Consider the following 25,199-nt stretch of genomic DNA (forward strand, 5'->3'; position numbering starts at 1 on the left):
TAACACACAGTTCTCTTTGTTTCCAAAGTGGATACAAACAGACCCGGCCCAGGCAAGGTTTTCTAAACAGTCTCAAGAACTTGTCTGACTTCTCTTGCCCAACTGGCCCAGAGATGCACATGCAGAGCTGGAACCTGACCCAGAGGCTCTGTAGCCTGAATGTAGAAGAGGAAGCTACTTGGGCAGGAAAGCATGGAGTCCAGAGCCTTGGCTTCTTCTAGCTCCTTTGATTCTCTAAAACACTAAGTGGGAACTGGGCTTCTGTCTCAATTGCTGAAATTGGAAAAGTGAGAAGTTATATCTTATAAAACTACATCAGTATAGCCATCAAGTTTGGACACTGGTTGGAATCACAGAGTGGGGTCTTGCCAATCAATGGGCAGATGTGGTTGGCTCACAGTCATTAATTCTGGAAACTAACTGCTTCTCAGTAAAGACAGGGGCTCAGTTTTCCAAAGTCTTCCAGCTGCCACTGGGGACCTAGACATCTCATGGTTGTGAACCTCCTCAAAGTCTGGAATATAGAGTTCTTCTCTGAGCTGTAAATCTTGAGTGTGGCATTTGGGGACACATGGCCACTAAAAGGACGTTTCCTTGGTAGGTGCTGAGGATGAACAAGGCTCACCACCTGTGGTTTCTTCCACTTTCTCTGGAATCTCCACTCTGTTTCTCTTGGCAAAAATGTAGTTTATCTCCACAAAGGTCTTGCCCTTGGTCTCAGGAATCACCACATAGATGTAAATGGCAGTGAGGAGGCAGATTCCAGCAAAGATGATGAAACTGTAGGCACCAATGACTTCCTAGGCAGTGGGACAAGAGGACAGGAGAGAAGAGAGACATGATAGGAATAACTCTGTTAGTCACAAAGGAGTTTCTTAGCACCCAGCTTCCACTCCCTAAAGAGTGAAATGACAGAAAAACAATACAAAACAAACAAAAAAAACTTTCCCACCATGCCAAAAAGAGCTCCTTAGCTATTTTAATATTAGGGACATTATGGATCTGGGAGGTGGATCAGTGGATAGAACAGGATTTGCATGCATGAAAGCTGATGTTAGATTTTTTGGTACCAAACTTGCTATAGTAGTACTCTGGTCTCCCTCTTCCTCTCCCTCCCTCCCTCTCTTTCTCTCTCTCTCTCTCTCCTTTCTCTGTCTCCTCTCTCTTTCTCATCTGCCCACTCCCCAGGGAGTGCATTTTACTACTGCCTCAGATAATTTTTTCTACTATTTATTTTAGAGAGGCAAAAAGAGAATAAACACACAGACAAGATACTTCAAAGTGTTGTTCCAAGATCCATGGGGCTCTTTTGATACTCCCTGTAATTCTGGAATTCCAACCATGGATTCCAATGTATGGGAAAGCATGCATTCTACATATGAGCTATTTTCTAGTCCTACTCTCTTTCTTCCATCACACACACACATATATATATATATTCAAAAACAACAACAGTAGGGACACTGTCCCCATTGTCTGTGAACTGTCAGTAACAGGAGAAGGAGGTTGTGGTGGGAAGACCCTCCCTCACTCTGCCTCCAATTTGTTTTCTGTTGCCTTCGAACTTGACCTAGCAGAGTCCTGGTGTTAGTTTTTTAGACCTGGGTGAGGCTACTGCTTATAGACAGGAGTAAATGGGTACATTGATGGCTTGGCTGAAGCAATGCTGGTGTCTCTCATGGCCCTGGAAACTGCTTGAACACCATCTCCCATTCACTTGTCAATGAGCAGATGCTTTCAGCAGCAGGGGAACCACTGCCCATTTTATGGAGCCTTTTTGTACATGGGGAAGGAGAATGAGCCCCCCCCCAACTATGCTACCTGTAGGATGATGATCACCCACCTGGATGGAAGGGAAAATGAAGCCCACAATGAAGTTGGTGAGCCAGTGCACTGCCCCATCCACCATGAAGGCAGCTGTCCGGGAGGACTGCAGAAAGATTTCAGTCCTCACCACAGAGGGGACAGGACCTGGAGGATGAAAGCACAGAGTGTAGCTCCGAAGGCCTTCAGAGGCTGAGGGGGTGAGACCTGACCCAGTCCTAAGCCCAGCCCAGTCCCCTTACAGCAGGTCTGTTGTGCAAGGTCAACGAAAACAGTCTCCCTTTGAGGGCCCCCAGGTCACAGTGAGCACAATCTCCCCTGGAGTATCCCATGCTAAGAGGTATCTGTATCAACAACTATGGCTAGAACTAGGAGCCAACTAGGAAACCCACCCTACCTGAAAAATAGGCAGAAGCTGAGAAAGGTACTCTACAAAGCATGGTTGGGAGAAAAAAAACTAATTTTTCATCCATGAATTTAAAAAAAAATTCTTTATTGGGGGATTAATGGTCTACAGTTGACAGTAAAATACAATAGTTTGTACATGCATAATGTTTCCCAGTTTTCCACATAATAATTCAACCCCTACTAGGTCTTCCTCTATTATCATGTTCCAGGACCTGAAATCCACCCCCAACGCCCCAGAGTCTTTTACTTTGGTGTAATACACTAATTCCAGTCCAAGTTGTGCTTAGTGTTTTCACTTATGATCTTGTTTTTCAACTTCTGTCTGTGAGTGAGATCATCCCACATTCATCCTTTTGTTTCTGACTTATCTCACTTAAGATGATTTCTTCAAGTTCTATCCAAGATGGGGTAAAGAAGGTGAAATCACCATTTTTAATGGCTGAGTAGTATTCCACTGTGTATATATACCACAACTTAGCCACTCATCTGTTGTTGGACACCAGAGGTGCTTCCAGGTTTTGGCTATTACAAATTGTGCTGCTATGAACATAGGTATACACAAATCTTTTTGGGTGGGTGTGTTTGGTTCCTTATGATATATGCCTAGGAGAGGAATTGCAGGGTCCTAGGGTAGGTCCATTTCTAGCCTTCTGAGTGTTCTCCATACTGCTCCACAAGGGTTGGACCAATTGACATTCCCACCATGAGTTTTTGTCCATGTGTTGCTCAATGAAAGTTTGAAGAAGGTGCCAGGTGGTGGCATACCTGGTTAAGTGCTTATGTTATAGTGCAACCAGGTTCAAGCCTCTGGTCCCCACCTGCAAGGGAAAGCTTCACAAGTGGTGAAATAGGACTGCAGGTATCTCTCTATCTCCCCCTCTCCTCTCAATTTTTCTCTATCTCTATTCAATAATAAATAAATAAAATATATAAAAAATTTGAAGAGCTATTTCTTGAACCCCTTGAAGGAGTTCAAACAAGAATTATGTATTTACTAATGGGAGAGGGAAAACCAGAGGATCAGTCTGGCATATGCAAGGTTCAAACTCAAGACCTGACATAGGCAAATCCTTTGTTCTCCTGATTTTCCTTCTTATTAAAGTGACAGCTGGGAGGTGCTGCCCCCATGTGCCAGATCTGGGGGATGGCAGTGTCTGCCACTTCTCTGGTGCTCTCAACCATTTTTGTCTTTCATGGAGGAGCCTTGTCCAAAACCTCTAAAGTCTTATTTCTCCCAGACAAGATCCTTCAAAATTTTAAATTCAAAAGAAACATTGTGTATCTTTGTGTTCTGTATGTCTAAGGCTTTATACATAAACAAATTGTCCCTCGTAACTTAGCAGGTAGTGCAGTGGATAAAGCACTCGACTCTCAAATATGAGATCCCAAGTTCAGCTTCCAGCATCACATGTACCAGAGTGATGCTCTGCTTCTCTCTCTCCCTCCCTGTCATCTCTTTCTCTCTCATCTATCTATATATCTATCTATGTATATCTAACTACTATTCTATCCCTTCTGTAGGCCAAATTCCAAACTGGAAGGTGATATAGAGAGAACAGTTTGCAAAGGCCCAGACTCAGCTGTTGAAGGTGGAGAGAATTTAAAGCCTCAGAATGAGCTGTCCTCTATAGCAAATATCTTTAGGGCTCTGTGCCCCAAGAGGCTCCAGACGGATATCCTCTCTGCTACCTGTGAAGCCTTGGCTCCTCCCCCAGGGGATGGTGGCCAAGTAAAGTATGTGTGGGCTCTGATAAGTAGCCCAAGGTCCAGAGAATACAGTGGCGTGTTGCAGCTTATATGCTAGCAGTTGGGGCCATATCTGAGAAGTCAGCTCTTTCCCAAGCCCTAGACACACCCAGAAGTTTCCTTCCAAAAGTCCCCCTTGGGTAAATCCTCAAGTATGACTGTCTGGGTCATGACTGAAACCCAGTGCCTGGCCCAGTACAGACCAGCAGGGACCTCACCAATGCTGTTGAATAGATCTTCACCTTTATTGTGACTTGTGGACAACTCATTCACAAGCTAGGCTACAAAAGGAATGATTTAGTCTTGGAAGTCTGAGATGACTTTCGCCAGACAGTGCAAGTGGAGTTTGACTTTTAGGAGGATAGATGGCAGGGAGCTGGAGTCTAGGGGCTCCTGGGAGATGAAAACCAAAGCAGTCAGCTTTGGGGGACATGAAGACAAGGCAACATGGGACTGTAGTTAGAGGTTAGAGGATCAGTGACAATTGAGCCCAAGTATTTGTGGCCCTGCAGGTATGGGAACAATATGATATTTCAAAATATATTTTCAACAAAAGCATGTTTTCAAGGAGGAGGCCTGAAGGCAGAGTGAAGCTTACCTTTGAAATGAGGGCTTTTTCCAGGGAAGATATAATCACAGGAGAAAGCAGAATTTACATCTATAGGCTTTTTGCTTTATTCACCCTTTTTTGTTACTCTCCTAGCTGACCTTCTCTTTCTCTGTTCCAATGTTTTTGCTGCTGGTTAAGCTACATAATGATGATATCAAGACCATGGAGTCTCTCCTATGTGCCACAAAGTACATATATATTAGTAAATATATGCACTTTACTTTTTCTCTTATACATTTATCTAATGGTTATTTGATTATCTGTTGAGTCAAGAATTCAGAGTTATTTATTTGTTCTTCAAAAGAGACTAAGGTGAGCATATAGAGAGTTTATACTTGAACCTAGGGACCTCCATGTCCCCAGTTTTATGTCAGTGGTGGCTCATGTCCTTGCTGGGAGTAGGATATGAGTCTAGGTGACTCTCAGAACCACATGAAATTAATTGTGACCTTAACTGGCTGTGGCACCATTTGGCAATTGATCTGTGTTTATTGAATGAATGAATGTGAACTGGAATGACCTTTATGGGAAAGATGGACTGAGCTGAGCCATTAAGTCTGAGTTGGGTTTGAGGGGGAACAGAGGAAAAGGTGGAGAGAACATGTTGAGGACAATGAATCAAGGGCATCTATTCATTCAGCACATATTGATTGAGCACCTACTGTGTTTGGGCCCTTGAAAAGTTGTGGGGCATGTGCAGATACTCACTGGGTCCTATGGAGTGTCCTGAGATGTAGGCAAAGACACAGATGATCCCAAGGTAAGACAACCCAGCAACCTGGCTCTGTGGGGAGAAGCAAGGCTGTCAGTGATTGTAGGTTCAACCTGGGGACCTAGAGACCCAAGGCCCTCCCACCCTCCCACAGGTGAGCTCCCTTATGGATCCCAGCCTCCTGCCATAGAAGGAGGCTTTCCAGCACTTAGGTCTTAGGGTCTTTGAGAAAGGAGGGTGACTTTTAACATTCAAGCTGTCAGTGGGTTCCTCCCAATCACTGTTCTAGTTATTCTCTGTTTTCCCCCAATCCTAATCCATTTAATTGTCTTGACAACCTCCCAGTGAAGGAAGGAAAGTTTCAGTCCTACAGATGTGGAGTCAGAGTGGAAGAGAACCTGAACACAGACTGTGTGGACATCTGATTCAACTCAGATTTATCAAGGGAAGGCAGGGGCCTAGATGCCACATTCTCTGAGAGGACACTTCCAGAGGACACTTCCAACTATAAGGGCTGGAATCCTTTCATCTTTGCTCAATAATTCTAAGGTAAAGAGCCCCAAAGCAGGTGGACATTCAGGCACCTGAACACAGTTCCCCAAACTATGCAGCTGATTATATCACTCCATTTTTGAGAGGAAATACTATGAAGTAGGAGCTTGTACAGGGCTAGGCTTGGGACCTCTCTCTATCAATAAACCTGATGCTTATTTGATTATTTGCCAGCTTAGAAAAACTCAGAGGGCTGTGGGAAGATTTCCCACTCTGGCCCTGCAGTGGAATGTTATCTTCCATCTCTAAAAGCTTCTCTAGCACGTTCTAGTGTCTAAGCATTTAGTTACTAAGATTCATATTTTATTACAATTCATTTTGTTTCTCCTTTGCCTTATAGGCTGCTGTATTTAGTTATTTGCATGTGCTTGTGGGGGCATTCCGAAGAGATCATGCATGAAGGGGGTGTGGAGTGGGATGAGTTCTAGTGGTTCTGGTTTACTCTAGGGAATAACCCAGTCCACTCCTTGTTTTCCTCACCTGCTATCCTTGATCCCCAAGGAAACCCAAACCAGACCTGAAAGAGGAGTGCCAGGGTCAAGATGAGGCAGGACAAGCCACAGATACCATAGCCCACCAGCAGGAGGCGCTGCCTCCCCAGCAGTTCCACTGTGATGGCCTGGAGGAGAGAAGGGGGCCACTGAGGACACTGAGGGCGGAGTGCTCAGAATTCCTAGACTTGAAAGTTCCTTTTCTACTTCCCTTCTTTTTTTTTTAAATAAAAAAAAATTTTTTATTATCTTTATTTATTGGATAGAGACAGCCAGAAATCAAGAGGGGGTGATAGAGAGGGAGAGAGACATAGAGACACCTGCTGCCCTGCTTCACCACTCATGAAGCTTTCCCCCTGGAGGTGGGGACCGGACGCTCAAACCTGGGTCCTTGCACATTGTAATACGTGCGCTCAACCAGATGCGCCACCACCCGGCCCCTTCTACTTCCCTTCTACACACACTCCCATCCTCTCTTTCCTTTCATTTTCCCTCTTTCTTTCATCTTTCTCAAATACCAACTTATTTTTGTTATGAGAGAGAGAGACCAAGAGATGCCAGATTCTGTATGTGGTGTCCAGGTTCAAACCCCCCAATTAAAAAAAATATTTATTTATTTATTTTCCCTTTTGTTGCCCTTTTTATTGTTGTTGTAGCTATTATTGTTGTTGTTATTGATGTCGTCTTTGTTAGATAGGACAGAGAGAAATGGAGAAAGGAGGGGAAGACAGAGAAGGGGAGAGAAAGATAGACGCTTGCAGACCTGCTTCACAGTCAGTGAAGCGACTCCCCTGCAGAGAGCTGGGGCTCTCACTGGGATTCTTACACGCCTTGTGCTTCATGCTGCGCTGCCGCCCGACTCCCTCAAACCCAAAGTTTCATGCATGCAAGTCCTTGCTGATCCTGAAATGGCTAACTCTCACACTGTCAGTCAATTTCTGGTGACAGCTCTCAGCTATTTTGCATTGTTCACACACAGCCTGTTTCATCTGAGCCCTCTCACCTCTCCTTCATGGGACTCTCCCCCAGCCCCATCCAGGGCAGGGGCAGACACCTAGGGGAGTCCTTTGTCCCAAAGCCCCCTGAAATTATCTAGCCCAGCTACTCCTAGGCCTATTAGCCTTGCTTTGCCAGTTTCCATGACAGCCACAATAAAGCCTCCTGCCTACTCTCTCCCACTGAGTTCCTCTGCTTCCTGTACTCTCCCCTCCCTGGGGAGCCATGAGTAACAGAGGGACTTAATGACAATCCTCTCCACATCCTACCTTACCTGAATATGAATATGATCTCAAACTAACCCAGGGATTTGCTCCAGCAATACAGTTCACCTAGTAGAAAACCTGCATTGCCATACTCACAGCTCAGGTTTGAGTCCCAGCACCCCATATAGGAGTGCCATTGTCCCAAGAGAAGCTTTGGTGCTATGGTTCTCTTCCTCTCTCTCTCTCTCTATTTCTGTTTCTACTGAAAAAAGTTGGCCTACAGTGGTGAAATTGCATATATATGTTACAAAATAAGCACGTAAAATAGTTTCCAGGGGCTGATGTATAGCTGACCTGGTGGAGCACACATTTTACTATGCCTAAGGACTTGAGTTCAAAACCCTGGTACCACATGAGAGCACCATGGGAACATCAGGGAAGCTCCATGAACTGTGAAATAGTGCTGTGGTGTTTCTTCTCTTTCTCTTGATCTCTGTCACTCTCTACCTGAAACTAAGCCTACTTGAGGCTTAGTGGAGGTGGGGGGGAGCAAAACACTATTGTCACCAATCATCATCATCATCTGGGAGCTGGGTGGAGGTGCACCTGTTTGAGTGCAAGGACCCAGGTTCAAGCCCTCTCCCCTAACCCCAACTGTCTCACTTCTGATACCATTTCCATCTCATCTCCACTCCATCCCTGCACCAGTATCAGTGATAGAGCCATTGCTGAAGACCAACTCACTGCAGTCACTTTACTGCCTCACTTCCAATCCTTTTAGTGACCCTGCAGACACAGACTATCATAGTACTCAGTCAGGAATTGATCAGAGCCAAACAATGTGAATGATCAATTCCAGGGAGATTATATAGCAGTAGTGCACTGGGCTTGCATTGAGAGAAGCCAGGCTCAACCCCTGGTACCACCAATAGCCAAAGATATGCAGTGCTATGGTGAGAAAAAAAAAAGTAAAAGAAACTAGAGAGAGAAGTTTAGGTTCTCTTCTGTGCTTGTTACCTAGGCCTGTTTCTCAAGGCTGAGAGGGAGGCTTCCTTGCCTTTTTGGCTTAGGATTCTCCAAAGATGGTGGGGGAAGAGGGTCCTTTGTCATTACAGCATATCCAGAGGGCTCTAATGACAGAGGATGGGTCCTGCCTTAGAGGCAGGGGGAGGCCAAAAGAACCAGAAGAAGGGGGGCACAGATTCCAGAGGGTAAGAACTGGGTTCTGTTAATTCTGTCAACTTGCCCACTGTTTTCCTTCACTCTCTCTGCTTTTCAGTGATTCCTCTATGCTGACAGGGGTTTAAATTAGCTCTGGGAGAAGTCATAGATAAATAAGAAATAAATTTCAAAAACATCTTTAGCCTTGCAGGTGACTCAAAAAAAAAAAAAAAAAAGAAAACAACTGGAAAGTTTCTGGAGGTAGTTGATGCCCCCCTGGTCTTGCTAATGGGCATAGCATTATCAGTTGACATTTTCATTATTATTATTATCTTTATTTTTTTATTGGATAGAGACAGTTAGAAATTGAGAGAAAAGGAGGAGATAGAGAGGGAGAGAACCAGAGAAACATCTGCAGCCCTCCTTCACCACTTGTGAAGCTTTCCCTCTGTAGGTGGGCACGAGGGGTGTGAACTCGAGTTCTTGAGTATTGTAATACATGTGCTCAACCAGGTGTGCCACCACCCAGCCCCAAAATTTACATTTCCTCTTTCATCAAAGTAAGTCAAGTGAGGTATGTTGGGTTCAGAGTTCCACTATTTTTTAAATATTTATTTGTTTGTTTATTATTGTCACCAGGATTGTTTTTGGGGCTCAGTGCCAGCACTATGAAACCACGGTGTCCTGCATCCATTTTTTTTTCTTTCTATTTTATTTGATAAAACAGAGAGGAATTGAGGGAGTATGGGGAGGTAGATCAATCAATCTATCTATCTATCACCACTCATGAAGCTTCTTCCTTGCAGGTGGGGAGCATGGTCTTAAACCTGGGTCCTTGTGAATGGTAATATATTCACTCAATTGGGTACAACATCTCTTTGCCTCTATTAATTTTTTTAATGAGAGAGAAAGAGATAGAGGGAGAGAGAGCGGGAGAGAGAGAGAGAAAGAGAGAGAGAGAGAGAGAAAGAGAGAGACCATAAAACTGTCCTGTTCTGGCTTATGGAGATTGAACCTGGTACCTTGGAGCCTTAGGCATGAAAGTCTTTTGCAGAACTATTATTCTGTGTCAACGGCCCCAGAATTCCTCTATTAAACTCTAAAATAGCTTTCTTTAAAAAAATATAAATACTATATATCTTTATTTTTTATTTTTAAAATTTAATTATTGAAGGATTTATGGTTTATAGTTGACAGTAAAATACATTAGTTTATGCATAACATTTCCCAGTTTTCCACATAACAATACAATTCCCTAGGTCCTCCTCTGCCATGACATTCCAGGACCTGAAACCACCCCAACCCCAGAGTCTTTTACTTTGGTGCGATATACCAACTCCAGTACAAGTTTTTTCTGCTTAGTGTTAGCTTTTTTTTTTTTTTTACATAAAAAAATCACAGCTGACATTGGTATACTAACACTGCCATTACCACAAACATTTTTCAAAGGGAGAAACTTGGGCTGGAAAGGAATGAAGGAACCTGGTCAAGGTTATACAGACCACATCTCCCATGTGACACCAGTGGTGCCACCAGCATCTTCCCCAGTCCTGTGCAATATGTCTGCCTGCTGGGGACCTGCTCTGAGACCCCCCCCAATGGAAGGAAATATTTGGTGGCTCACCGAGATGAGGGTCATCACTATATTAACCACACCAGCACCCACTGTGACATACTGAGACTGAATGCTGTCCACACCAGCGGATATGTAGATCAGGTCTGCATAGTAGTTGATCTAAAACAGAAGTACAAGGATAGTAAGAGGGAGGTCCTCAGCCTTAGACTACTGGTTTAACTTCACAAATTGAGCTAGAAAATCCAGGAGATCATTAGATAGGAAAGAGGAAAGAGAAGGTAGGTGGTGAAAAAAGAGGCTGGAAGAGCACTCTCCTCACTGTGCCTTGCTATGCAGATCCCACATCCCAGGAACCTCCAACCACCCTGCCCTGGTCCAGCCCCTAGGATATGGGTCCACATGGCACTTTCAAAGGCTACACAAATTTCTGTCTATTGGTGGCTCTTGGTTCAGCTGTCCACTTCCATGACATCACTTGTCATTTATGTGTCTCCAAAGACCTCTTTCTGAACTTTCTTCTTGTGCACCTACTAGGTTGCCTATTCAATTTCTGACATTTCTAGTAATAGTCACCCTATGTTTTCAGTTCTCTACTGTTTCCTACATTGGCAATTGTAGTTGATAGTAAAAGAACCATGCTCAGTCACACCTTCAGGGGTCATGGTAGAGTAAGTTGATGGTGGGTCTTATCTCTAGTTGTGTCAATTAGTCACCCTTTCCTAGAATCTGAATGTTCAGCACTCTAGCTCCTTCCCCCTGACTGATAGAGATCATCAAGAGGGCAAAAGATGGCTGACAGGAGACATTTTATCTTTGGTTCTGGGAAGCAAAGAAAAGGTACTGTAACAAGAGAAAAGATGTGCTCATGAGAAGACTAGTATAGGTTTTCTATGGCATTCTGTCTTTGTTTTCAAATTATTTGTGATTCCCAGCCATATCCCCAGTCTTCCTTGTGCTTATCTACCAATTGCTGAAAATGAAGCCTGGTTTTACTGAACCAGATGAGGGGATGTCTTATTCCATGTAAAGCAAAACATCCTTAGTTGCAAAGGAAACTGTCTCTTCAGCTGCTGGTACCAGAGATCATGCAGCTTATTTGCATTCATGAAATTACCCTACTGTCCCTGTAGAACTCAACTTTGTGCATCATATGTTGGTGTCGGGAGTATCACAGCTATTTCTCATGTGGTGACCTACTTGTTTGTACATCATTTGGAGTTATGACCAGCTCCATGATAAATCAGTATTGTGGTGATGTAAGAGAACATTGAGAAATTTGGTTCTGAAGTTGAACATAGTGACTCAACTCCAAGCATCTCACTTCACATCATCTATTTCAGTAAAAGTCTTTTTCACACAGTTGGCAAGTATCATTACATTAGCATTTTTCATCTATATATTTGTAATTTATTGTGTACTCCATAGTGAAATTTATTTCTTCTATTTTGCATTGCAGTTCAGCACACTATTAAGTAAGCATTTAAAATAATAAAATAAAAAATAAACATTTAAAATGTATTAAAAATGTTGTGAATTATGTAAAGGTGACAAGCTATGTAAAGATACAATAAACCTGCTACCAATACAGTACATGACTGAAATATTGGTAAAGGACAGTTCCTTATTTATTGATTATATTTCAGGAACAGAACTAAGTGAGGGCTTCCTGTACTTGTGAAGGTTAAGTAGACATCTTTCTAATTGACTTCTACTGGGTGGGAAGAGAGAACCTTACATGGACAAGTGAGCAGCACAACACCTGCAGGGAGAATGACCTCTTTCCTGCCCACATATCCCCACTGGCACCCACATACCGCATTGATTCCAGAGAGCTGCTGGCCAGCCATAAGCACGATGATGGAGATGAGCTGCCACCGCAGAGGCCGGAAGGCAAAGAGGTTGAGCACAGACAGGCGACCCTCTGCCCTCTCAGCCTGGTCCTCCACACACATTTCCTCTATCTCATCCTCCACATCAGTCCAGCCTCTCAGTTTCCTCAGAGCTATGGGGAGCAGAATGGCTCAGTTTCATTGCCAATAATGAAAGCATTTAACTTTGGAGGGGTTTTGGGTTCAAGGAAGGGGTAAGAAGGAGACAGCTCTCCACTGCTCAGGCCCACCATTGGCCACACTCTTTCCAAGTCTGCAGTGCTCACTTGACTCCAGCAAGTCTCCAACACTATGATGGGGTTCCCAGTTACAACTGCTTCCCTACCTTGGTTATGCTGTCCACACCCAATATCCATGATGATGACTTTTACAAACTCCATGGCACCAATGTGACACTTCTTTCCTCTCCTGCTGGCCTCCTAGAACATACCCCTCTTCTATCACCTGTTCCTTCTATACTCTGGGTACATTAAAGAACATTTGGTGCCCAACAACAGATGAGTGGCTGAGAAAGCTGTGGTATATATACACAATGGAATACTATACAGCTACTAAGAACAATGAACCCACATTCTCTGACCCATCTTGGACAGAGCTAGAAGGAATTATGGTAAGTGAGCTAAGTCAGAAAGATAAAGATAAGTTGGTATGATCCCACTCATCAACAGAAGATGAGAAAGAATATCTGAAAGGGAAACTGGATCTGACTAAACTGAAAGTAGGGCATCAAAGTAAAAACTCTGTGGTGAGGGGTAGACATGCAGCTTCCTGGGACAGTGGGGCGTGGGGGTGGGTGGGTGGGATGGGACACAGTCTTTTGGTGGTGGGAATGGTGTTTATGTACACTCCTACTAAAGTATAGTCATATAAATCACTAGTTAATTAATATGAGAGGGGGAAAATTATATGTCTCCAAGTTTTTAAAACACAGACTGAGTCTTTTAAATATATAGGCTGTGTATTTGATATGCGGACTCTCTCAAAAGCCTAGACCAAGTAGATCAGAAGCAACCGGTGGCACAGCTATATACAAGATACTGGGTACTATACAGCAAACCCTAACAAAAGGACTTTTCAAAGTTAACCCAATTACCAAATATGATGATAACAATAACTATCCATTGTCTTTTTGAACCCTAAGATAGCAGGAACCTCACATCTCCACTATAGAGCCTATATTTCTCCCAGTCCTGGAAACTTAGGGTGGGGCCCACTTTCCTGCATGCCTCTCCCAATTCATATCAAATAATATTGCATCTGCCTATCACAACCTAATCAACGCAACGATTGCCACCTCAACATGCTTCAGCTCAGACTGTGTCCAGAGACTTCAGGTGTGGAACTACAACCCTTTAGCTGCATTACTTGGGTGAGACCTTTCCTTTCATAGTATTCTCTAATTCCATCCCAGGTGGTTCACTTGCTAATAAAGTCCCAAAAGCTAGATATAGACCAGGTTCTGTGAGAGAGAGCATATGTTCACACTTATCTATAAACTAGTGCAAAATATATACCTGAAAGCAGTAGTACACTAGAGTTTGCAGTGAGTACCCCCCCCCCCCCAACACTCCTCTCCACTATTCCAACCTTTGGGTCCATGATTGCTCAACAATTTGTTTGGCTTTGTATGTTAACTCTCTTTTCAGCCACCAGGTTCTAGAAGCCATCAGGATGCTGGCCAGGCTTCCCTGGACTGAAGACCCCACCAATGTGTCCTGGAGGTCAGCTTCCCCAGAGACACACCCTTCTAGGGAAAGAGAGAGGCAGACTGGGAGTATGGACCGACCAGTCAATGCCCATGTTCAGCGGGGAAGCAATTATAGAAGCCAGACCTTCCACCTTCTGCAACCCACAACGACCCTGGGTCCATGCTCCCAGAGGGATAGAGAATGGGAAAGCTATCAGGGGAGGGGATGGGATATGGAGACTGGGTGGTGGGAATTGTGTGGAGTTGTACCCCTCCTATCCTATGGTTTTGTTAATGTCTTCTTTCTTAAATAAAAAATAAATATAAAAAAGAACATTTGGACAGGCATGAGGAGGTGACAAAGGTGCTAAGAGAACATCTACAGTACCTTGGCGAGCTGTGGCCTCATCTTTCTTCTGGATCAAGGTGTACCTTGGGCTCTCAGGGAAGAAGGGCAGGGAGAGCAGCTGGACCACTGCAGGGACCCCAGTGAGTGCCAAGAGCAGGGGCCAGCCTAAAGGGAACCAGCATCAAGAACTTGAGACTGAGTGGCTAGGGATTTCCTGGCTCCAGGCATTTTTCTCTGACACCCCCATGTTCTGACTCTTCCCTCTAAGATTACTTGCTGTGTGCCACAAAGGGCTTCACATTGAAAAAGTGGGGAAAATGATTATATTCTCAAAAGATGTTAGGCTCAGGAGATATGGCAAGGGTAACATCAGATTTTCATACTGGTGGCCCCTGAGGAGCCAGATTCAATCCATAGCACTACTATTTGCCAGAGTTGAGCAGTTCTCTGCCCACTCTTTGTCTTGCTCATTCATGAAAATAAATAAATGAGATCTTTAAAAACAGCATGAAAAAAAAAAATGAAAAAAGCAAGTGAAAGCTAACCACTAGGGTGATTAAAGGAGATGTTAGAAATATGTTTTGAAGAAAAGTCATGCCTTTTCTCAGAACTAGTATATATGATTTAAAAAATGTAAGCTTCAGAGAAAGTAAAACCCTGTTCCTAATTTTGTGATTGGAATCTCAGCCTCACTGGGGGCTGGGGTTGTGGAAGCAGAGGGATTTGGCATGAGGAGTTCCTTCCCAAGGTTTTGGTTAAGAGAGTTTGGTCAACTAAAACAATAAAAGCTGCTCTTCCACCTCTACCACTGCTGGACAAGAAGAAGTGGACAAACTATGGATCCTCTTTTGGTCTCAGATTCCCAATAGTAAAATGTAAATGTTGATGGGGATAGGATTGCTGAGGAGGATGAAGGGGATGACAGGGATGGTGATGGAGAGCCACAGAGTTCTCAGGGTTAAAATACACATGTGGCATCCAGATAGGGTCTATGAATCTCTCTTCCCATTTGCAAGTATATTTTGTTCCTATCAACCATTAGTACTGTCCTCATCAAATTTTCCTATATGACCAATGACAGTGCCTAGATCAAATGGCCTCCTCTGACTTGACTGACTAGTGAGTAGCCTGGGCATAGGTGAGTGAGTGTGCAGGGTTCCACTCTAGCTCCCACAGGCCCTCCTCCCTCTTCATCCAAGGCATGCACCAGTACCTGTAGGGTTGCCCAGGAGGGCCTGCAGGCTGAAGATTTGTGCTAAGAAGACTCCCATGATGACAAACACTTCAGTCATTGTTCCCAGAGTGCCTCTAAGGTTTTTGGGAGCCAGCTCTCCCAAATACATTGGAAGGGCACTGTAAGAGATTCCTGGTTTGGGCAAAACCAAAATCAAGGAAGAAGAAAAGCAGCCCCAGCCTCCCATGACCTAGAGCCTGAGGTTTAATCTAACTCCATCTCATGACAATTGGGGTGTATATGGTGTCAGCCCCAGGCACAGCCTCCCCTGTGTGGGCATGAGATAGGCCACCTGTTTCTTTGGTAATTTTGAGGAATTCTTTCAGGAGCCAGGTGGTTAAGTGCACACACTATGGTGCACAAGAACTTGGGTTCATAGAACCATAGCCCATTAGGGAAAGATAGATATAGGCTGGGGGTATGCACTGACCTGTCAACACACATGTCAGTGGAGAAGCAATTACAGAAGCCAGACCTTCTACTTCTGCACCCCATAAACATCTTTGGTCCATATTCCAAGAGGAATAAAGAATAGGGAACTTACCAATGGAAGGGGTAGGATTTCGAATTCAGGTGGTAGGAATTGTGTGGAATTGTACCCCTCCTATCCCACAATCTTGTTAATAGTTATTGAATCAGTAATAATAATAAAAAAAGAATCTGGATTCAAGCCCTTGGTCCCCACGTGCAGGGGAAAAACTTCAAGAGCGGTGAAGTAGAGCTGTAGGTGTCTCTGTCTCCCTCTCTATCTTCCTCTCCTCTCAATTTCTCTGTCTCTATCCAATAATAAATAAATAAATTGCCTCCAGGGTTATTGCTGGGGCTAAGTGCCTGCACTATAATCAACTGTTTCTGAAGGCTATTTTTTCCCTTTTGTTGCCCTTGTTGTTTATTGTTGTTGTTGTTATTGCTGGATAGGACAGAGAGAAATGGAGAGAAGAGGGGAAGATATAGAGGGGGAGAGAAAGACACCTGCAGACCTGCTTCACCTCTTGTGAAGCACCCCTCCTCCACCCCTGCAGGCGGGGAGCTGAGACTCAAACCAGGATCCTTAAGCTGCTCCTTGCCTTTTGTGACGTGTGCTTAACCCGCTGCTCTACAGCCTGGTCATCAATAAATAAATAAATAAATAAATATTTAAAAAAGAACTCTTTCAGAATCTTCAGACCCCAGGCTCTCTGTCAGAGGGTGAGGAGATGGTCTTTTCTTATTTTTGGAGCTGTGATCACTTGTTTCAAGTGAGGAGAATATTCCTCTAAATTGAGGAATAAGCAAATTTATTTGGTTTATCGTCTGATTTTTCTTAAGTATATATTACATTCATGACTACTTTCTTTCTTTTGATGCTGGAGACTCACACCAACAGTCTCATAAATGAAAGGCATGCACTTCATCACTGAGATACATTTATGCTCATGACTTTTTTTTTAAGTAGAAGAAATTACTAGAGTTAAGAAACCACACTCTCCTGCAGATCATAGCCTCAAAATCAGCATCCTTTTGCCCCAAATCTTACATTTTCAGCACAGTCTGTACATTCACTTGGATTATACCTTGTACAATGTTGGTAGTTTTTGCACATAATTATATTTCAAGATAAAAGTGGGTTTTATATATCCTTCTGTACTAGGGGTTTTATTCAATAAAGTGAAGGGGAGACAGGGCATAAGGCTTGCACAGGTCTGAGAATGGAGACAAGAAGAGATCCCCAAAGGGGAAAAAGTCTAGGTAGGGAGACGCCTAGAATCCCTGTTTCCAGCACTGGGAATGGTAATGGACACCTCTGGCTCAGATACCCTTCCTCCCAAAGGGGAAACTGAGCCCAGGTTCAGGGCTCCAGCTATCATTGTCACTCCAGGTACCTGCACAGATTCCCAGCACCACTCGAGAAAAGATGATGATTTCAAAAACCTTGGCCACTTTGCTGACTCCCATCAGGATGGCAGGGATGATGGCGAAGACATTGTTGATCAGCAGGGTTCCCTTTCTGTAAGGACAGTGGAGCTCAGAGGGTAGGGGAAGTGTGGAGATTGAAGAAGCTTTGCTGGCACCAGGTTAGGCATCTCAGAGGAGCTGGGAGGTGCCTGAGAAAGGCTGAGGGAAGGGAAGACTGGGAAAATGAGAACCAAGGGCAAAGGTCACCGGAGGAAAGTTGGCAGAATGTTAACAATAAAACTGCCTGAAAATGGTAGGAAAGAAGAAAAAAATGGGCTTCCCGTACAGGTAGAGATATCAACATGTTCAACAAGTATAGTCATACCCTTTCACGATAGGTGAAATACAGATGTGAACCAGATGGTCCAAGATCCCTTTCAAGGCTGGAAAATCATGAGATGAAGGGGATGGCATCTGGAAGTCTGAATTGCTATGACTTTTTAAATTTCTTTATTGGGGGATTGTTTTATAGTGGACAATAAATCCAATAGTTTGTACATGCATAACATTTCTCAGTTTTCCACATAGCAATACAACCCCCACTAGGTCCTCTGCCATTATGTTCCAGGACCTGAGCCCCCCTACCCCCCACCCCAGAGTCTTTTACTTTGGTGTAATATGCTATGACTCTTCTTAAAAATATTATTTTATGTTTATTTTGGATAGAGAGGGAAGTTGAAGGAAGGGAGAGATAGAAAAGAAGAGAGAAAGAGAGACACCTGCAGCACTGATCCACTGCTTATGAAGTGTTCCACCCAGCAGCTAGGGACTCGGGGGCTTGAACTCAGATCCTTGCACTTGGTAACATGTGCACTCAACCAGATGTGCCACCACCCTGGCTTGCTATGTCTCTTTAAAGGTTTGTTTTCTGTACAGGGCTTTTCCATCCACTCTAATACTATCAGCTCTGGCACAATAAATCATGTGTAAGTATGAATTCCAACAAATGTGAGCAGATTCGTTAGAATTCATCAGTGCCTCACCCTGAGACCTTGGCTCCTGCCTTCTTTCCTAGAACTTTGACCTTATTTACATCCTTCCTTATCTGAAGGTGGAGTGATTAGTGATTTTACGTAAGCCAAGAAAAGTGCAAAACCCTGTACTTCATTCTCAAGTAAGACATGAGACAGAGGCATATGGAGGGACTCATTCTGAACCCCAAATCCCAGAACAACAGGTTTGGAGAGGCCACATAGGGAGAAGCTGCAGCTGCTACAGCCTGAAGCCATGGACCAACTCAGTGGTAATCAAACTCTATCAACAAACATTTATTGTACATCTATTAGATGTGCTGCCAAGGTACTAAACTAACAATCATGAAAAACTTTGACCTGAATGCTGGGGAGAGATAGCTGAAACCTAGGGATGCATTGGATCGACCTTCCCGTGGTGCATCCCGTCAGTACCCATTCATTGGGGAAACTGATGATCCTTCCTAGCCGACTGAATCCACATGGATCCCAGTCACTTTCAAAGCCAGCAACAAGCTCCTGACAGCTTTCAAGCTGTTGGTCCTGCTCTTCGAGTCCACCCTGTCCAACGTTTGACGTCTCGTCATCCAATCTGGTCTCCTACACCTACACTGAACTTCTCTGTTCCAGACTCTTGGAAACAGAGTTGGCAGTCAGCTGAGGTAAAGAACAAACACTTCATCATAGTCCCCTGCAAGCGTCAACCCGGCTTTGACCTAGCACGTTATGATTGGGCCCTCCTCAATTGCTATCGAACAGGCCATGGCCGGTGCGCCGCTATGTTCCACCGCTGGGGAGCCAGAGACAACCCGAACTGCCTCTGCAGCTACAGACAGACTATGTCCCACATAGTCAACAACTGCCACCTCTCCAGATTCAAAGGAGGTCTCGAAACTTTACATCAGGCTCAACCTGACGCTGTTGACTGGCTACGGAAGAAGGGCAAACGCTAGAAGAAGAAGAAGCTGAAACCTAGGCTCTAGGTTTCAATCCTGGCACCACCATATACTTGAACTGGATGATGCTCTTGTGCCTCTCTCACTGATAAAATTAATTTACTGATGACCTAAATAGCTAAATAAATAAATAGGGTATGTGTGTATGTGTGGGGAGATGACATTATGGCCATGCAAAAAAGAATTTTTTTGCCTGAGCTCCAAAGGTTTAGGTTCAATCCTCCACAGTACCCTGAACCAGAGCTATTTACCAGTGCTCTGGTAAAATAAATAAATAAATAAGTAAATAAGTATAAATGAAGGAAAGAACAAAAAGAGAAAGAGTATGCTTGTGGTCAGGGGAGTGGCTCAGTGACAGTGTATAGCACTTTCATGTAGGGTAAGGACCCGAACTTTGTTCATGTGAAGCATAATGCACTGGGTCTCTCTCTCTTTCCTATTAATATTAAGTGTATCTTAAACAAAAGATCTTTAATATGGAAGGTTATTCCTCCAGATATTTATTGCACATCTGCTAGAAGTGATGGCAAGGCACTACAGTAATTACAATTAAGAACTTTGATCTGAGAGTTGGGGAGGTAACTCAGTGTTAGTGCACAGGATTTTCATGCCTAAGTTTCAGGATTGGGCCATATGCCAGAGCTGGATGGTGCTCTGGTGTTTCTATCATAAACAAACAAACAAACAAACAAACAAATAAATGTATGCTTGTGTCAGGGAGGTGGCTTAGACAGGACTTGCATGTTTGCTGTGGACCTGAATTCCATTTCTAATGCTGCATGTTTAAGAGTGATGTTCTGGGGGCTGGGTGGTGGTGTACCTGGTTGAGTACACATGTTACAACGCACAAGGTCTGGGTTTGAGCCCTTGGTCTCCATTTGCAGGGGGAATGCTTTGGAAGTGGTGAGGTAATGTTACAGGCGTTTCTCTGTCTCCCTCTCTTTATCACCCACTTCCCTCTTGATTTCTGGCTGTGTCTATGCAACAAATAAAATAAAGATAATAAAAAAGAGTGATATTATTTCTCTCTTATTAAAATAAACACATCTTTAAAAAAAACAACTTAAGTCTAGAAGGGACTATTGTCTGAAAGGAATTTGTTTCTAGACAATTAACAATGACAGTAAATCTCAAAGAAATTACCTGACCTGCTTTAAGGGCATGGTGTCCATGGAAAGATGGGAACTAAATAGCAGGTTTCCCGGCTGTCAGAGTCACATGATCTCCCCACCACATGCACGGCACCAAGAGATGGAATAATTTGCCAACATGAATAAGAAGCAAGAGCCACATGCCTCCCCTTTACCTGCCACATCTGTCAACCAGCAGACCAACAATCAGTGACCCCAAGAGGCCACCCAGAGGAAACATGGACACAGTGCAAGACCACAGAAGCAGCATGATCTTCTCATCCATGAAAGTTCCATGTCGCTCAAAGTAGGTTTCATTATAGAATGACTTCAAGACCTGGAAAACATTGCCCTATTCTCAACAAATACATACATACATGCATACACACATACGAGAGAGAGAGAGAGAGAAAGAGAGAGAGAGAGAGAGAGAGACCAAGCACTGCTCTGCAACAAATGTTGTTTTGGCTGCTTTGTCGTTCATGGTTTTTTTTTTTGTATAGGCAAGGATTGAACCCAGGTCCTTGGTAACGCAGAGCATGTGATTTGCCACTGAGTTACCTACCTGACTCAATGTCCCAAGACTATTAGGTCTCTAAACAATGTTCTTAAGGGTAGCTTCTGCTGATATTCCTAGGACACATTCAATTCTCTGCTTTACATGACAATGAAAAATGTCTGCTTTGTGAGTGGGTATGATGGTGAATCAGGCTGCATGAAAAGTCATTTAAATTTTACTTTACTGGGGTTGGGCAAGTATCAGCCCAACACGAATGAAGCACTGATGGGGCTCTCTGGTACCACGTGAGAGCAACAAAACAAAAAAGGAGTAGAACTCCATTGAAGATGGAGTAAAACTTTTCACTCCCTAGCCCTTTCCCCCTCCTTCATGAGAGCTCTGTTCAGCTCTGATCTGTGTTTGTGCAGGGGATTGAGTCTAGCATGCCTGATGCCTCAGGCATGAAAATCTGTTGCACTACCATTGGTGTTATCTCCACGGCTCTCTCTCTCATTAAAAAATAAGGTCAGGGGGCAGCTCAGCAGTAGACACATACATAAGACCCTGAGTTTAATCACCAATCTCTGACACCAATTTAAATTCACTTGCCTTACTTTTTAAGAAGCACAGTGGCAAAATAACAAAATTTGCCACAAATATTGTGTGATTTTTGGCAAGTTAGTGACATAATTTTTACTTTCCCCTTATGCTATAAGTATAATCTAGATCTGTTTGAAGAATCTAATAGTTGTATGGTAGTTGCTGAGAAAAGATGTTCCAGTAATGGTCATTAACATAATCCATGGACATCTATTGTAGTGACTGTCACAGAATGTTAGCTATAAACTAAAAGTGGCACTGACTTGAAAAGCATAACAGAACTTCTATAGTTAAATGAAGGTGGACATTGAGTCCTGCTCCCTATGCCTAAAAGGAGGCTTCCTTCCTGCAATTGTCTCCTGTTCTTTTTGCATCACCAATCCTTCCTTCTTTGCCATATCCTTCTTGTCAGTGTATAAATGTGACTCCTGCCACAGAAATCTAATGTTCTCCCCTCCTCTCCTTCAACTAAGTTTCACTGTTTTGCTTCTTTGTGCAACAAAATACCATTCAAAAAAAGACCAACCAATGTGTCTTTCAGGCCTCTGTCTCTCCCTTTGCCTGAAATACTCTTTCCTCAGAGTATTCCTAGCTGTTCCATCAGTTAAAATCTACCTCCTCTGAGAGGCCTTCCCTGCCCATCCTCCTAAACAAGCGCCTTTTTCTTCATTGGTTTCTATCTATTTTTCTGTCTGTCCTCAGTTTCTGTCCTCCATCTCACCACTCACTCTGGAGCTCACTCAATTAGGCTTGTGTTCATTCTCTCTTTCATTGCCCTTGTCAAGGTCACTCAGGTCTTCCATGAGGTCAAAAACTAGAAATAACTCATGTCCACTCATAATCAGGGGGCTGCCCATCCCTTGTTCTCCCAATTCATACCCTTTACTAGACTGTCAGTATCCTCTGCCTCTGGTTTCTTCCCCACCTGACAAGGGCTCCATGTGTATTTTTCATTCAGGGACTGAGGATCCTGCTTTCTGAATAACATACAATCCAGCCATTGCCCCCTTTCTACTTGTAATCTTCAAGTGACCATCCCAGTTCCCAGTGGGAGTAAGGCCCTAGTGACTGGGCAGGGAACCCAGGTGTAGCTCGTACCCTATGTTCTCTAGTTCCTGAAAATATGACAGTCTCAAGAGAAAACAAATTTGGCTTTTCCCTGGTCTCCAGAAGAGTAATAGGGTGTGGCTTCTGGAAAGAAGATGGCCTCCTCCATAAAGTAAGCCCATAGATGCCTCCTACCCACCTGTTCCCATCTTGTGCCCATCTTGTGCTCACCTTGTGTGGTGTGTTGACCACGGCGATGTTGTAGCCATACTGGAAAGCTGACCCAAAAGCTGCGCTCAATGTTGCCAGCACTAAAGTGGGCTGCAGGCACTGCAAGAGATGAGGTCTATTTTAGGAACTGGGAACAGGGAGTGCTCTCCAGATGTAGTTCCCAGGGCCAGTGAGAAGTGGAGGGCAGGGGTGCTCAGGGCCTGACCAAGGAAAGGTAGAGGCAGTGGCTAAATCAGGAAGGCAGACCAAGGCTGCACATGGATGGCATGGCTTATTGTACTTCACATTAATTTATCCCCCACCCTACCCCCACACTTTTTTTTCTATTGTTGGGGCTTTGCCATTCAGGCCAACTTTTTCAGATAGAAAGAAAGAGACAGAGATAGAGGAGGAGAAAGAAAGATACCACAGCACTGAATCTTCTCCAGTGTGGTGGGGGTCAGATTAGAACCTAGGTCATGAGCATGACAAAGCCCGTGTACTATCTAGGTGGGCTATCTTGCTAGCTTCTCATTCCTTTCTCAAATATATGTCTTAGCACTTCTTAGGTGACTAGACCTGTGTGTGGCTCTGGGAGAACTAGGGAGAAGCTTCAGGAAAAGGGTGAGACACTACATAGGCCATAGAGCTTGCATTCTAATGACAATAGGCCAAATGCAAACAATTAAGCAAATCACACACACACACACACACACACACACACACACACACACACACGTGCACGTGCACATGCACACACACACGTGTGTGTATCCTTGTGCAAGTTCCAAATAATGATAATGTTAAGGACAAGAAAACAGGGTAAGAGGTAGAAACCAATGGAGATAGAGGGGTTTGTTGTAGAGTGTGTGCAGGGAAGGCCTCTCAGGAGAGGTAGCTTTGAGCTAATGGAACAACTAGTGAGCATCTGAAGAAAGAATATTTCAGGTAGAAGGAGAGACAGAGGCCCTGAAGGACACACTGGCTGATCTTCCACTCCAGGTCAGGTCCAGGAAAACAGTGCCACCCACTTCCCATGCCTGTCACAGCAGGGGGGCTCAGGGTAAAAGTCAGAGTAGGGGAGAGAACTGTGGTGGGGTCTGTGGTGGCCTAAGTTGGACCAGGGTCCTGGGCTACTCCCCTTCCTCCCACTATGCATTTGAGTCCCACCTTCACCTTTATTTAGCTTCCACAGCTCTCAGCCTCCTCAAACCCAGAAACCAGACATAACAGACAAGGGCAGAAGTCAGGCTTTCTTCAGAAACAGGGGAAATAGGCAGGAGACGAGCTAGAAGAAGGCGGCATCTCGTGGTTCAGGAGGTGGAGCAGTGGATAAAGCATTAGACTGTCAAATATGAGGTCCTGAGTTCAATCCCTGGCAGTACATGTGCCAGAGAGATGTCTGGCTCTTTCATCTCCTATCTTTCTCATAAATAAATAAAATGTTAAAAAAGGTGGCATCACCAGTGTCACCCTTCCATTCTTCATTAGAGCCCCCACTCCTTTTGTTTGAGAGGTGATATTTGGGGAGCTGCTCTGGCAGGACAGGAACTCCCCTGGGAAAGGCAGGCAGTCCCAACCTGTCCTTGTAGGAAGCATTTTAGTAATCTCTACCTCCCTCCATATGTCCCCCTGTGCGGTCAGGGGGAAGTACAGTGATAACTGTTTAGGCTTGCACTTACCCCTGCTCTGGGTGAGGTGGGCAGAAGTATCCCCACCTCCTTTTTTTCCATCCTTGTTGGGGTAAGAAACAGGGGAGCTTTCTCCGGAGTCCTGCCCTGTGCTCACAGGGCTTACTGATTCTGAGCCTGCATGACTTCATTTATTACCTTTTTGTACTCTGGACCCTGTTAACTTACCCCAGGAATATGCTTTCCTTGGATGCGTGGTTAAGACTGACACACAGCATGCATCTTGTCTTTGCCTCTGCTAAGCCCCAAACTTGAAGCTCCATGATTGGAGTGGAGCCACATAACACTCCATTCCTAGAAACCAGGAGTTGTGGAAACTAAGTTGTACCTGATTGACATAATCTATTATTCACTGCTTGTGTTATTTCTCCATGGGTGCTTCCTCTTATGAATTCGGACTAATCTGTTTGGGAGAAAGAATAACTTAAATGCTTTTGAGAATGTACAACTTTACTATTTATAATTATGTTTCATCAGAGAACAAAGATGCCCCTTTCAAACTTAGTTCTATTAGCACAAAAATAAATGAAAGCAGAGAAAGACTGAATAAATTACAACAAATGAATTGACTGGAATGCCAGGTGCCATTTGGAAGAATACTCATGAGAATTATATAGGAAACATTTGTGAACTTCATGTTACGTGACAAAAGCCAAGGAAGTTAGTGTGTCTGGGAAAAATGGATTTGTTGTTGAATAATTACATGACTGTTCAGCACA

General features: G+C 44.0%; 1 protein-coding gene across 1 annotated transcript; it reads right to left on the reverse strand.

Moving 5' to 3' along the window:
- SLC2A7 (solute carrier family 2 member 7) lies at window positions 1–20,734 on the reverse strand. Its single transcript, XM_016194802.2, has 10 exons — window positions 20,694–20,734; window positions 17,304–17,428; window positions 15,421–15,573; window positions 14,247–14,372; window positions 12,097–12,284; window positions 10,331–10,441; window positions 6,370–6,471; window positions 5,297–5,372; window positions 1,844–1,971; window positions 1–800 (listed from the first exon to the last, which is right to left on the reverse strand). Exons 1-10 carry the CDS (start codon window positions 20,717–20,719, stop codon window positions 579–581), a joined length of 1,257 nt encoding a protein of 418 aa, XP_016050288.1. The 5' UTR covers window positions 20,720–20,734; the 3' UTR covers window positions 1–578.
- Between the last annotated feature and the right edge of the window lie 4,465 nt (window positions 20,735–25,199).

The sequence above is a fragment of the Erinaceus europaeus genome, chromosome 11, assembly GCF_950295315.1.
Source record: "Erinaceus europaeus chromosome 11, mEriEur2.1, whole genome shotgun sequence".
NCBI classification, from domain to species: Eukaryota; Metazoa; Chordata; class Mammalia; order Eulipotyphla; family Erinaceidae; genus Erinaceus; species Erinaceus europaeus.

What these genes read in the sequence shown, in the direction of transcription:
- SLC2A7 (XM_016194802.2), bottom strand. Translation starts at nt 20,719, where the DNA reads ATGGATGAGAAGATCATGCTGCTTCT. An exon ending in GAGAAGATCATGCTGCTTCT is followed by an intron (nt 17,429 to 20,693) that starts GTGGTCTTGCAC and finishes CTGTCCTTACAG; the next exon opens with AAAGGGAACCCTGCTGATCA. An exon ending in AGGACACTCCATAGGACCCA is followed by an intron (nt 1,972 to 5,296) that starts GTGAGTATCTGC and finishes TTCATCCTCCAG; the next exon opens with GTCCTGTCCCCTCTGTGGTG.